This window comes from Alexandromys fortis, unplaced genomic scaffold (genome assembly GCF_014885135.2).
Source record: "Alexandromys fortis isolate MF-2015 unplaced genomic scaffold, M_Fortis_MF-2015_v1.1 scaffold_123, whole genome shotgun sequence".
Lineage (NCBI taxonomy): Eukaryota > Metazoa > Chordata > Mammalia > Rodentia > Cricetidae > Alexandromys > Alexandromys fortis.
In genome coordinates this window covers 1119863-1131557 of record NW_026068003.1, presented here as the reverse complement: position 1 = coordinate 1131557, position 11695 = coordinate 1119863, and the positions used below count along the sequence as shown (strand labels likewise).

The 11695-nt window shown below is 44.9% G+C and overlaps 1 protein-coding gene across 5 annotated transcripts in view; it reads right to left on the bottom strand.

The window, feature by feature from the left end:
• Pxk (PX domain containing serine/threonine kinase like) overlaps positions 1-7311 on the bottom strand; it is a 72323-nt gene extending 65012 nt beyond the window's left edge. For 2 of the 5 annotated variants that reach the window (XM_050161133.1, XM_050161134.1), the window contains exon 1: positions 1805-2016. In XM_050161133.1, the coding sequence (XP_050017090.1) occupies positions 1805-1906 (102 nt within the window). In that variant the 5' untranslated portion in view covers positions 1907-2016. Of the gene's footprint in view, positions 1-1804; positions 2017-7164 lie in introns of those variants that run through there. The other 3 variants (XM_050161130.1, XM_050161131.1, XM_050161132.1) reach the window with 2 other exon arrangements.
• Positions 7312-11695: the final 4384 nt, after the last annotated feature.

The window sequence follows — 11695 nt, the reverse complement described above, 5'->3', positions numbered from 1 at the left end:
TTTTTTTGGTTTTTCAAGACAGGGTTTCTCTGTGGCTTTGGAGCCTGTCCTGGAACTAGCTCTGTAGACCAGGCTGGTCTCGAACTCAGAGAGATCCGCCTGCCTCTGCCTCCCGAGTGCTGGGATTAAAGGCGTGCGCCACCATCGCCCGGCTTCCCATGCACCACTTTTAATAACTACTTCTTTTCAGCTGTTCTGTTTCCAAGGGACTTACTCCGAGCATTCGCAGTCCAGGAAGTTTGCATCAGTGTGTGCTTTTTCTCAATAAAGTTTAGGGCTGATGCAACATTTGTCAGTCTCACACTAAGATGACAAGAACACAGAATAGTCAAAAATTACGCAAGACAATGATACATTTTTTTTTATTCCACATCTGCCTGTCTTGGTCTCCTGTGAGTCACTGTCTTTCCTGTTCAGTCATCGTTATAAAAACTGCTAATTTTTTTTTTGCCCTAAAATTCTTGCTTTGTGCTTGTTTTAATGAAAAGCTCCGCATAACGATGGGATCCCATTACATCTCTCAGCACCTCACTTGAGCACTGACCTCTGAAGGCAGCCCAGAAGCCTCATTCTGATTTTCACAATCTCGCTGTACACAAACAGGAAAAGGGGCACAATGAGACTACAATTCATTTACTTACCCAGCAAACAGACACGAGTGAAATACTATCAGACTGAGACCCAAAAGTGAACGAGAATTGTCTCCCCCGTCACAGTGTGGCAGAGAGGAAAGGACACGATTACAGTGGTGTTTATCTGGGGAAACAGCTAGGAAGGAAGGAAGGTTTTCTAGAGGAAGTAGTTTCTAAGCACCTCTCGCATCCATCTCTTCAGTACTAGACCTAAACAACTCAACACGTTCTCTAAGAGGTTATAAGACTTACTTGCCAGTAATCCAGTCAAAAATATAACTTGAAAGAATGATGACTTCCTGCCCTAAACCTGGGCCCTTTAAATACTCACTTTGCAACAAATTCCAAGTTTAACAAACTCGTGGCTATTTAGTGCCTTTTCACAAGTTTTAGAATAGGATTTAAGATTTTAGCCTAGGGAGACAAACACACTTTTTAAAAAGGTAAGTCATTTCTCTTAAGGATGAATGCTTTGAACAATCCAGGTCCTAAAAACAAGGCTGAAGGAGGGGTAACTGGGGTTCCGAAAAGTACCGCTTTAATACGACAGAATGAAAGATCTCTTTGAACAGCCTAAGAACTTCACACACACACACACACACACACACACACACACACACACACACACACACACACACGGAGGGCTATTGCGGGGCTTTGGTCTCCAGATGATGAACCCCCAAACATGATAAACAAGACTGTGAGCTGGAATCTGATTTGGTGGCCTGACAAAACATTACAATCTAAGGAAATCCCACTCCCACCCCCACCCCATTCATCATTTGCTCACTCAAGTCCCAGAGGTTAGTAGCTCCCCGGTTTTTTACTGGTTCCTGGATTTATTGCTTGTAAACTGCAATGCATAGAGCGCCTTTCAAAAGAAAAATTGCACGCGCAAATGAAAGCAAGCGTGCCTTAAAGTCCCATAAAAGACTGTCTGTAGGCGAAACGAACTCGCCTGTGTTTACTACGAGTATCTAGGGCTGGCTCCCTCCTGCCACTCCAGGGGTCCCCGAGGCAAACGCGAGGCGCCCGGGCCGCGGCTGAGCAGGAGCGGGGCAGCGGGGTCCCACACCTGCCCGGCTCCGGTGCCCGCGCCCGGCTGCGCCGTCCGGCCTGAGCACCGGCCCCCGTCCTCGGCCCCGGCCTCCCGCCCCGGCCGGGCCGCGCACCGTGTGCGACTGCAGACTCTGGCTCGCCTCGACGGCCGCTGTCAGCGGCACCGTGTCGTCCAGCAGCACCTTGCCGGCCGGCGGCTTCTCCATGAAAGCCATCCCGGGACGCCGCTGCCTCTGAAGCCGGGGAAGGAACCGGAGGCGCCGAGCCCCGCCGCCCGCCGCGTCCCGCCGCCGCCGCCGCTGCTGTCAACGCGCGCCGCCCCACGCGCCGCCGCCGCCCGCGGGGTCCTAACGCCGGTCGGCTCGGCTCGAGGGCTGTCAACACCCGTCCGCCCGACCACGCTGGGTCCTAGCGCCGTCTTGTACAACACGGTAGGTGACTCTCCCAAGGCTGCTGTCAGAGGCCTCGTGTTGCTGTGTTGGCACCTCCTGGTCGCTGCATCGTACATCCATTACAATGAGCACCCCGCCTGGGACCCAGGAGCACAAAACTAAACCATCACCACCAGGAATCCTCAGATCTAGACGCTGTATCTAGAGCCCTGGAATCCAACAGACCTGACTGAGCCTTTACAGATGAAACCTTCAAAAGCTCAGATGGGCAGATTTGAGACCCTTCTGCTCCCTATCACATCTTCCCTGCCCAGGGACCCTAGGGATCAGGAAATAACAACAACAACAACAACACCAACAACAAAAAATCACTTTCAGGGAGAACCCTCAGTCTGAGTATGTGGACCAGACTTTCTAAACCAAATCGTGATTCAGGTTTTGAACTTGGATCCTTGGGAGAAGCTAGAGGTTGCATGCACCCTTATAACTGGTTTAACTCCAAAACCCTCTGGCAATAAGCTCTAAGAATTGGGAAGGAAAAAAAATAACAGATGCAAAGACTTCCCTGCTTCTATGCTTGGGTCCTAGGCCAAAGGTCTTCAAATCCCAAGAGCCTTCAGATTTCTTAGACTCTGAAAGTCTAAGCATTCTGGCTCCAAGAACCTCAAACTTAGCCATCAAACTCGAAGATCCGATTCTCAGTACCAAATCTACCCTGCTTATCTTAATCCAAGATCACAGTTTTCCAAGATAATAATGGAATTAAACTTCAATCAGATGATCAGGACCTTCAGGCATTCACGTCAACTATGTGACCCTGAATAAACCACTCATTTTTCCACTGGCAAAACTGAACCAATATCTATGTAGAAAGTCGTAGGAATGAACAGGATGGGAAAGTACTTTGCACATTTTCATCTCAATGTGCTTTAAAGCAGCAATCTAGGAAAGCTAAACCGGGTGTTGCTTAAGAAGGATACCAACTCTTTTCCTCTGTTTGTTTCTTTTGTTTAACGACAATGAGTGGGGTACTTCGTTGTCAGAGTAGCGGAAACCCAAACCCTGCGTTACTCCTGTCATGGTGGAGATGGACCAAGACAAGGCTAGACATACTCATATCCTGCTGCTGTGTGCTGAATTCATTCTTAGGGAGGGCATTAATTCGTTCATCAATTATTCACTGGGTACCTACCACAAAATAAGACAAGCGGTGGCGCTGGGTTTAATAGTGCATATGAAGGGCTCGAAGATATCTCACCCTGAAACGAAGTCTGTCTCTAAGAGGGTTACACTAAGGGGGCAATGAGGGAGTGTTGAGAAGGTACAGCATATAAAGGATAAGCATCTAATCCCCAATAAGATCACACGAACCATGGTATAATCACCCATTACTGCAAGGCTAAAACCCAGGTTGTTTGCTAGGGGTATAGCTTAGTGATAGATAGAGAATTGATTTCCGCAAGACCCTGGGATCAATCATTAACACCAAAACCAGTCTAAGACTATCTAATGATGGTCAAGAACGTTCTTGACCTAATAAGTGAAACGAGGAACACATCTGTCTGTAGATAGATACAGGAAAACCACCAGAGAGAAACAGACCAAAGTGCTTCCTGTAGGAAACAGAACCATATTTTTCAAAATGCATTTAATTACAATATTTTATATTTATGATTAGGAAGCAAAATATTATATAACCAGGCCCAGTGCTCTACCAAACCACAGATTTCAAAACATACATTTCCAAGGTTCAGAAGATGCCTCTCTGAATCTAGCAAATCGTACTTAGCTCCATTTCCAGTGTATCAGCACAAGCAAAATGAGGCAGTTGTGCTACTGGAAGGCCTTGGATAGAAAGGATCCACAAATGAAAAAAACAGAAAATGAGTGGGAGTTTTGTTTTTGCTGGTTATGGTGCTGGGGTTCAAACCCGGGGCCTCACACAGGCTAGGCAGGTATTCTGCCACTGACCTGCATCCCCAGTCCAGACTTCCAATAATATAGATAGGAGGAAGGAAAGAAGGCCACAGAGACAGTGACTGCAAGGCAGTCTGTATGAAGTACAGAGATTGAGGCACCAGACACCATGGGAGCATAAGAGATAAGAAGTAACGACAGCTAGTGGACTGTGGGGCAGCTCACGAAAGATGTGGGGTTTGAACAGTCTTTAAGAACCCAGTGTTTCGTGTACCCAGTGTTTCGCGTGCTAGCTACACTTTCAGCCCCATTTGTGCTTCTATCAGAAACCTGCTGAACTACTGAACAGATACCAGACACCAAATATTGAGTTTGGCATTGGAAAGTTAAGAAAAACAAGACGGATGCCACCTACTGTCAAACTTTGGAGGCTCATAAACTAGAAACAAATACGACGTGAAGTCACAGGTTAGGCCAGGGATCCACACTGCTTGAAGCAGCAAGAGACCAGGATGTGTGATGAGATGGGCAGGTGGTGCTAGCAGAGAGGAGTTCTTCACAACCTACTTAGACATTCTCAGGGCAACAGGTGTCTCAGCCTTGAAAACCTCAGGGACTCACACCGACTGCGAGGCCGCCAACAGACACTTTCTTGTGTGGACTTCAGTACTTCAAGGAGGGAAGGGTGAATACTGAGTGGGTAAAGGCACTGTGGGAGGGAGCAGGACATGGGTATGGAGCGAAAAATTCTGGTTTGGAGGAAGACTGCCATGAGAGAGAAAAGAGAATTTGAGTTAGACTCAAAAACTAAGCAAAACCTACCTGCCCTCACAAATCTGAGGAAGAGCAGGGGTGCGGGGTTGGTGACCCGTGCCTTTGATTCCAGCACTCAGTGGGAGGCAGAGGCAGACAGGTCTCTGAGGCCAGCTTGGTCTACAGTGTGAGTTCCAGAACAGGCAAGGCTCCAAAGCTACAGAGAAATCCTGCCTCGAAAAACCAAAAATAAACAAACAAATAAATAAAAATAAACAAATCAGAGGAAGAAAGAAGAGTGCTGAGTTAACTCCTTAGATTTCACCAGCTCCAGGGGTACCCAGCTGTCTGACTTCACTTTGCTTCAGCTTCCTCAGCTGTGGAATGGGGACTGGGACAGCCTCAGCAGGCAGCATGACTGGGTGCCCTGAACTGTGCCAATGTTGGTATACCTAAAAGAAGGTTGAGACAAACTGCAGGTTACAAGCCATTCCTGGGAACAAAGAATCTGAATGTTTTTCTCTCCAGAAGGGAAGGGACTTGAAAAGGAATCAGAACTGAACACCTGGACTGCACATGTCACGAAATGTGACTTGCCTGTCTTCTTTACCAGGAAAGAGAAACTGAAAGCCAGAAATATTTGATGGAAGCCAGGGACAGACTCAGTGTTTCCTTATCCTTCAGTGATTCTCTCTGGCAGCCCAAGCTTCCTTCCTTCCTACCACTTCAGTGAGTTCCTTGTCAGCAACCCCAAGTATCCTGAGACACCAGACCAAACTCCAACCCCAAGACAACCTCAATATTCACCTGGTTTTTTGTTTGTTTGGTTTTGTTTTTTTGTTTTTTCGAGACAGGGTTTCTCTGTGGCTTTGGAGCCTGTCCTGGAACCAGCTCTCGTAGCCCAGGCTGGTCTCGAACTCAGAGATCCGCCTGCCTCTGCCTCCAGAGTGCTGGGATTAAAGGCGTGCGCCACCACTGCCCGGCTGCTTTTCTTTCTTTTAATTCTTTTTTTTTTTAATTTGGCCACAAGACCCATTGGTCTTCCTCCCTGAGCCCCCGAGTGGCTGACCACAGATGCAGGCTTCTGTGCCTGGCTCTGTCTGGTATTTGCAATGGCACAGAATGACTATGGGGAAGCTCTTTCCAGGTCAGAGCTGATCTAATTCAAATCAGACTTGCTTTTCTAGTCTTGGGCTGAATAAACTAATAAGGAATGAGAAAATGTCATGGTTTCGCTTTTTGCATACATACAACTACTTGCAGGCTAGCAGAAGAAAAGATTTTTATATTCTGTTGTTGCCAAATATTTAGACAGCTCATGGGTTGTTTATTTAACAACCTGAGGTTTGGCCAGATTGATTGAACATAATGGATTTTAGTGAGGAAATTCCTAAGCCTGACAACTGCTATACAAATCAGAACGCAGAATTTTCAATATTTCCTAAGCAGAGTGGTCTTACAACTAAAAATGGCTTCATTTCTTTAAATATTTATAGTCTGGCCAGGCAGTGGTGGCTTACGCCTTTAATCCCAGTACTCAGGAGGCAGAGGCAGGAGGATCTCTGAGTTTGAGGCCCACCTGGTCTACATAGTGAGTTCCAGAACAGCAGGACTGTTTCACAGAGAAACCCTGTCTCAAAAAAATAAATAAAAATAAAAATTTATGGTCAGGACACTAAACAAAATTTAACTCATAGCTGTTCATTCTGCTCCAATTCCAAATTTCTCTGAAGATGCTGAGAATTCTGCTCTTTGCAATCCAAACGAAAACAGAGAATATAGAACAAAGCACCCAAGATAGTACCACATAAAGCCAGCCATGCAACCCAGGGCAGTAACGACAGCACCCCGATTCTGCTGACCTGGAATAGTCAATCAACTATGCCAGCAAAGAGGCAGTCACAGAGCACAGTTGCTCAGAGTGACTGTCAACCCTTGGTAGACTGTTTTAATGTAAACCCTTAACAGATGTGATTTAACAGCAATTTTCTCAGGGTCTGTGAATTATATTCTAAGAACATATAAGAAAAATGACTAACTAATCCTTTGGCCCTAAATGAAAACCCATGGTTATCTCCGATGTACTGGTGGGAACATTTCTTTCTCTAGATGAACACGCAAGTCAGGCCCACGAGGTAAATGGTGGCCATGGTGAGGCTCTACCCACTGATATAAGATTTGCTGCTGAGAAAAAAGAAGGGTGGCATTTCAGTAATATGAAAATGTTCCCAACAGAATAACAGCCTGTTAAGCAATTTTCCAGTACATTGGGCTAAAATTGCTTAAGATGGGTATTCTTTCTGTGCCAATCAAGTATCACATAAATTGCCGTCTTACAAAGCACCTATTATGAAAAGTGCTAGACAAATTGGCCCATTTTAGTCATTACTTTGCACTCACTTTCCACTGACCTAGTGTGATCACGGCTCCCTCTCAATTACCAGTCCCCTTCACTGTAAGGCAGACAGTAGTCATTCTTTCTGGGGTCTCGTGTAGGCTTGAGAAAGTGAATGATCGCTTCTCCTTGTGGCTGCTTTAACACAGCTTCAGCGGCCTGACAGCTTTGGCTGAGTCACCACTTACAGACTACGGCCTCTTTGCTGTTTATCCGAGACCAAAGTTCATGACCACACCAGACTACTAGTAACGTGAAAATGCTCTAGATGAGAAGTTACATTGTAAATCAGTTATTAGCCAAAGTGCCATCTCTCTTCACCCCCCACATGGCTTACATAATCTTTTCTTTTGGTTGGTTGGGACAGATGTCTATCTTCCTGCCTCAGTCTCTGAATTGCCAGAATTAGGCAGCAGTCACTGTGCCTGTGTCTAACTTTTTTTTTTGTTTGTTTTTCTTTTTTCAAGACAGGGTCTAATAGCCCTGGCTGTCCTAGAACTCATTTTGTGGACCAGGCTGTCTTCGAACTCACAAACATCCACCTGCCTCTGCCTCCTGAGTGCTGGAACTAAAGGCATGTGCCACCACCACCTGGCTAACTTTTCTTTTCATCTAGCTGATCCTAAAGCTGTCGTCCTCTGAACACAATCTCTGAATGCCATCTTGGAAAAGGGTAGGTGGCCAATCATGGTGCTATACATTTGTTTTCTCAGAACTTGGGAAGCTGAAACAGGAAGATGCTGAGCTCAAAGCCCGCCTAGGCTATGGTGGTATGACTATTACTGGCACAGGGGTGAGGGACAGGTATTGGGTAGAAACTATAGGCACAGAATAGGGAAATGCTACAACTATAGCAGAGAATATCAATCTGAATGGATTTAAGAAATATATTTTAACAAAATGTTATTGAAATTGACCGTGTTCCAGGAATGAAAATACTGGATTCACAATGACAGGAAAAAGGAAGTTCAAGCTTGAATGTTAGCTCTACTGCATACTGGCTGCATGACCCTGGACAGCTATACAGCATCAGTTAGCTTCTGTGTCAACAAAATGGATCCATTAACTTTATAAAGCTGTTTCAAGAGTTATAGCAAAGGCAGAAAATTAGCTTATGGCTCTCTCGACCATTAGGGGGCTAGCAAGAAACCTGGCAGTAGAAAAATTCCCAGGAATCTACAAGGATGACCCCAGCTAAGGCCCTAAGCAATGGAGGGGAAGATGCCTGAACTGGCCTTGCCCTGTAGTCAGACTGATGAATATCCTAAATATTACCTTCATCAAGCAACTGATGGAAACAGGCAGAGACCCGCAGCATCTGAGCTCCCAAAGTCCAGTTGAAGAGTTGGAGGAGTGAGAATATGAGCAAAGAGGTCAAGACCACGATAGGAACACCAGTGAAACGGTGTTGCCTGAGCTAATGGGAGCTCACCAACTCCAGCCAGACAGGGAAGGAACCAGCATAGGTCCAAACTAGTCCCTCTAAATGTGGGTAACAGTTGCATGGCTGGGGCGGACTGTGGGGCCACTGGCAGGGGCACCAGGATTTATCCCTATGGCTTGTACTGGCTTTTTAGGAACCTATTCTCTTTGGCTGGATATCTTGTTCAGCCTAGATATAGTAGGGAGGGCCTTGGACCTTTCCCAAAGCAATATCCCTTTCTGAGGAGTGGATGGGGGATGAGGTGGGGGTAGGTAGAAGAAATGGGAGGAGGGGAGGGAATGGGAACTGAGAATGGTATGTAAAATTTTAAAAAAAGGTAGTTTGTTTTCTTTAAAAAGAAACAAAATAAATTAATAAAAAATTAGCTTATTAGAAGTGTAAAAGGGCTGGAGAGATGGCTCAGTGGTTAAGAGCATTGCCTGCTCTTCCAAAGGTCCTGAGTTCAATTCCCAGCAACCACATGGTGGCTCACAACCATCTGTAAAGAGGTCTGATGCCCTCTTCTGGCCTTCAGGCATACAGACAGAATATTGTATACAAAATAAATAAATAAATAAATAAATATTTTAAAAAATTATATAAAAAAAAAGAAGTGAAAAAAAATCACATCGTGCTCTCTGTACGGATCCACACATAAGACTGTTACTGAATCCCAGGGGTTGAGTTCTCTATTTTCTTCTGATATTTAACACATTTCATCAAGTCTAGTGACTTCCCTAGAACTAAGTTCTCCTTAGATGTACTCCGTCTGCAATGCTGCCCATTCTGAAACTTACAACAGCTCCTGACACAAACTTTGGCGTCTTCTCACCCTCAAACACTGGAGGAAGGTGTAATAGGCTTACAACCAACTCACAAGATGCATGACTGCCCTCTAGTGACTACAATAATTCTTTCTAGTAATCTAGTCAGCTGTTCCAGTCTGGTACCTTGCTGAGTAAATTAACTCCAAGGAACTGAGTTCAACCCCAGAATCTACGTTTAAACAAAGCAGGCACAGTGGCTTGTGCTTATATATAATCCCAGGGTTTGAGAAGTGGGGACAGGTGGATCCCTTGAGCTCTGGTAAGCCAGGGTCATCTAATTACTGAGTTCCAGGCTAGTGAGCCACAAAAAGATTAAGTAAATCTTGTCTGAGTAATGACACCTTACTGACCTTTGGCCTCCACAAGCAGAAAGAAGCACACACCCACAGAAATCTGGTTACTTACACAGCACCAGAGCCTTTTGGCCTGGTGCACGTCTTTAATCCCAGCACTCAGGAGGCAGGCAGATCTCTGAGTTCAAGGCTAGCTTGGTTTACAGATCAAGTTCCAGGACAGCCAGGGCTATAGAGAGAGAAACCCTGTTTTGAAAAACAATAACAAAAACAAACAAACCAACAAAACACCACCAGAAGGAATGCCTTTTCCAGGAAATACAAAATAGCTAACCACATTTGATCGTTGGTTTTGTTTTAAAGTCTTGCTGTGTCAGGCTGGTCTCAAATTCCTAGTCCTAAATTTTGGGATTCTAAGTAAATGATTCTGTGCCCTGCTGATCTTGTATTTCTAATCAGAGCAGCTAGTTATGGTCAGTTACCATTTAACATACCGAACACAGGTGAGCCACAAGTATACAGATACTTGCTTAAAAAGTATTTGCTGTATAGGGATGGCTGTTTAAAACTTAACATATTTTGCACATTTGCCCCATATCCCTAAACTCTTAAAAAAAAAAAAAAAACCAAAACAAAACAAAAACCTCAGCCTCCCTCATTCACCACATATTTATACTTTTTCCCTTTTCCTATTTGAGATAGGGTTTATGTAGTCCTGAAACTTGCTATGCAGACCAGATTGGTCTCAAACTCAGAAATACTCCTGCCTATACCTGGAATTATATGCATGCATCATCACACCCTGGTCTTATTCCTTATACCACATACATATTTTTTTAAAAAAGATATTTATGTTTGCTGTTTTGGTTTTTCGAGACAGGGTTTCTCTCTGTAGCCTTGGCTATCCTGGAACTCAAAGGCATCTGCCTGCCTCTTGCCCAAGTGCTGGTATTAAAGGTGTGCACCACCACAGCCTACCCAGCTGATGTTTTGGTTTTAATATAGACCCACATTTTCAAGACAGGGAAAGAAGAATCAGAGCCCTTTAAAAATCCTTTGCACCCCAGTCTTCTCTCCAGGTCTAAAATACTAACAGAGATTGGCCTACTCCCTGAAAAATCGACATGCCGACATGTTCAACTGTATAGCAGCCAGCTTCAAATTCAGAAAAACCCCTAACCTCATTCATGGGAGGCCGGGGTGGGAAGATAATGTTGGCTATTATTTATAGGCCTGGCTCTGGGCTTACTTCTAGGTTTCTATTATTTCCAACAGCGCTGCACAGTATTAGGAGTTGATAACCGAGTCAAGGCTGCACGTAAATCCCTCTCCCATAACAGCAAAAACTACCTGGGCAAGTCACACAGAAGGTTGAAGTCGATGGTAGTTTTGTTTTTTTTGAGACAGAGTCTCTTTCTGTAGCCCTGGCTGTGCTGGAACCTGCTGTGCACAGCAGGCTGGCCTTGAGCTCCACCTGCCTCTGCCTCTGCCTCTCAAGTGGGGAGTAAAGGATTGTGCCACCACACCCAGCACAAGATTACATGTTGGTGTAAACAGTAAGGAATTATAACCCTAGTCCAGAAATCACTAAGAAAGGGTTTATGAAAATTAATAGTAAAGAGTAGGTGTTCCAAGATGATCTGACTTCCATCATTGCAGTTAGTAACTAAATTCGTGGTGCTATAATCCACAAGAACCTTCAACACAGATAGAGGTAGGCGTTATCAGATACAAATATAACTATGTTTGAAATTCTGAAAGTAAAACATGTAGATAGCTTTCCCATTTAAAAAAAATTTTTTTATTTTATTATTGTTGTGTTTGTGTGGCTGTTTTGCCTGCATGTATGCCTGTGTACTATATGCATGTAGTTTCTGCAGAGGCCAGAAGACGGTGTTGGATCCCTTGACTCTGGAGTTACAAACAGTTGGGAGTGCCAGGAATTAAACCCAGATCCTCTGGAAGAGCAGCCAGTGATCTTAACTGATAAGCCATTCCTTCAGC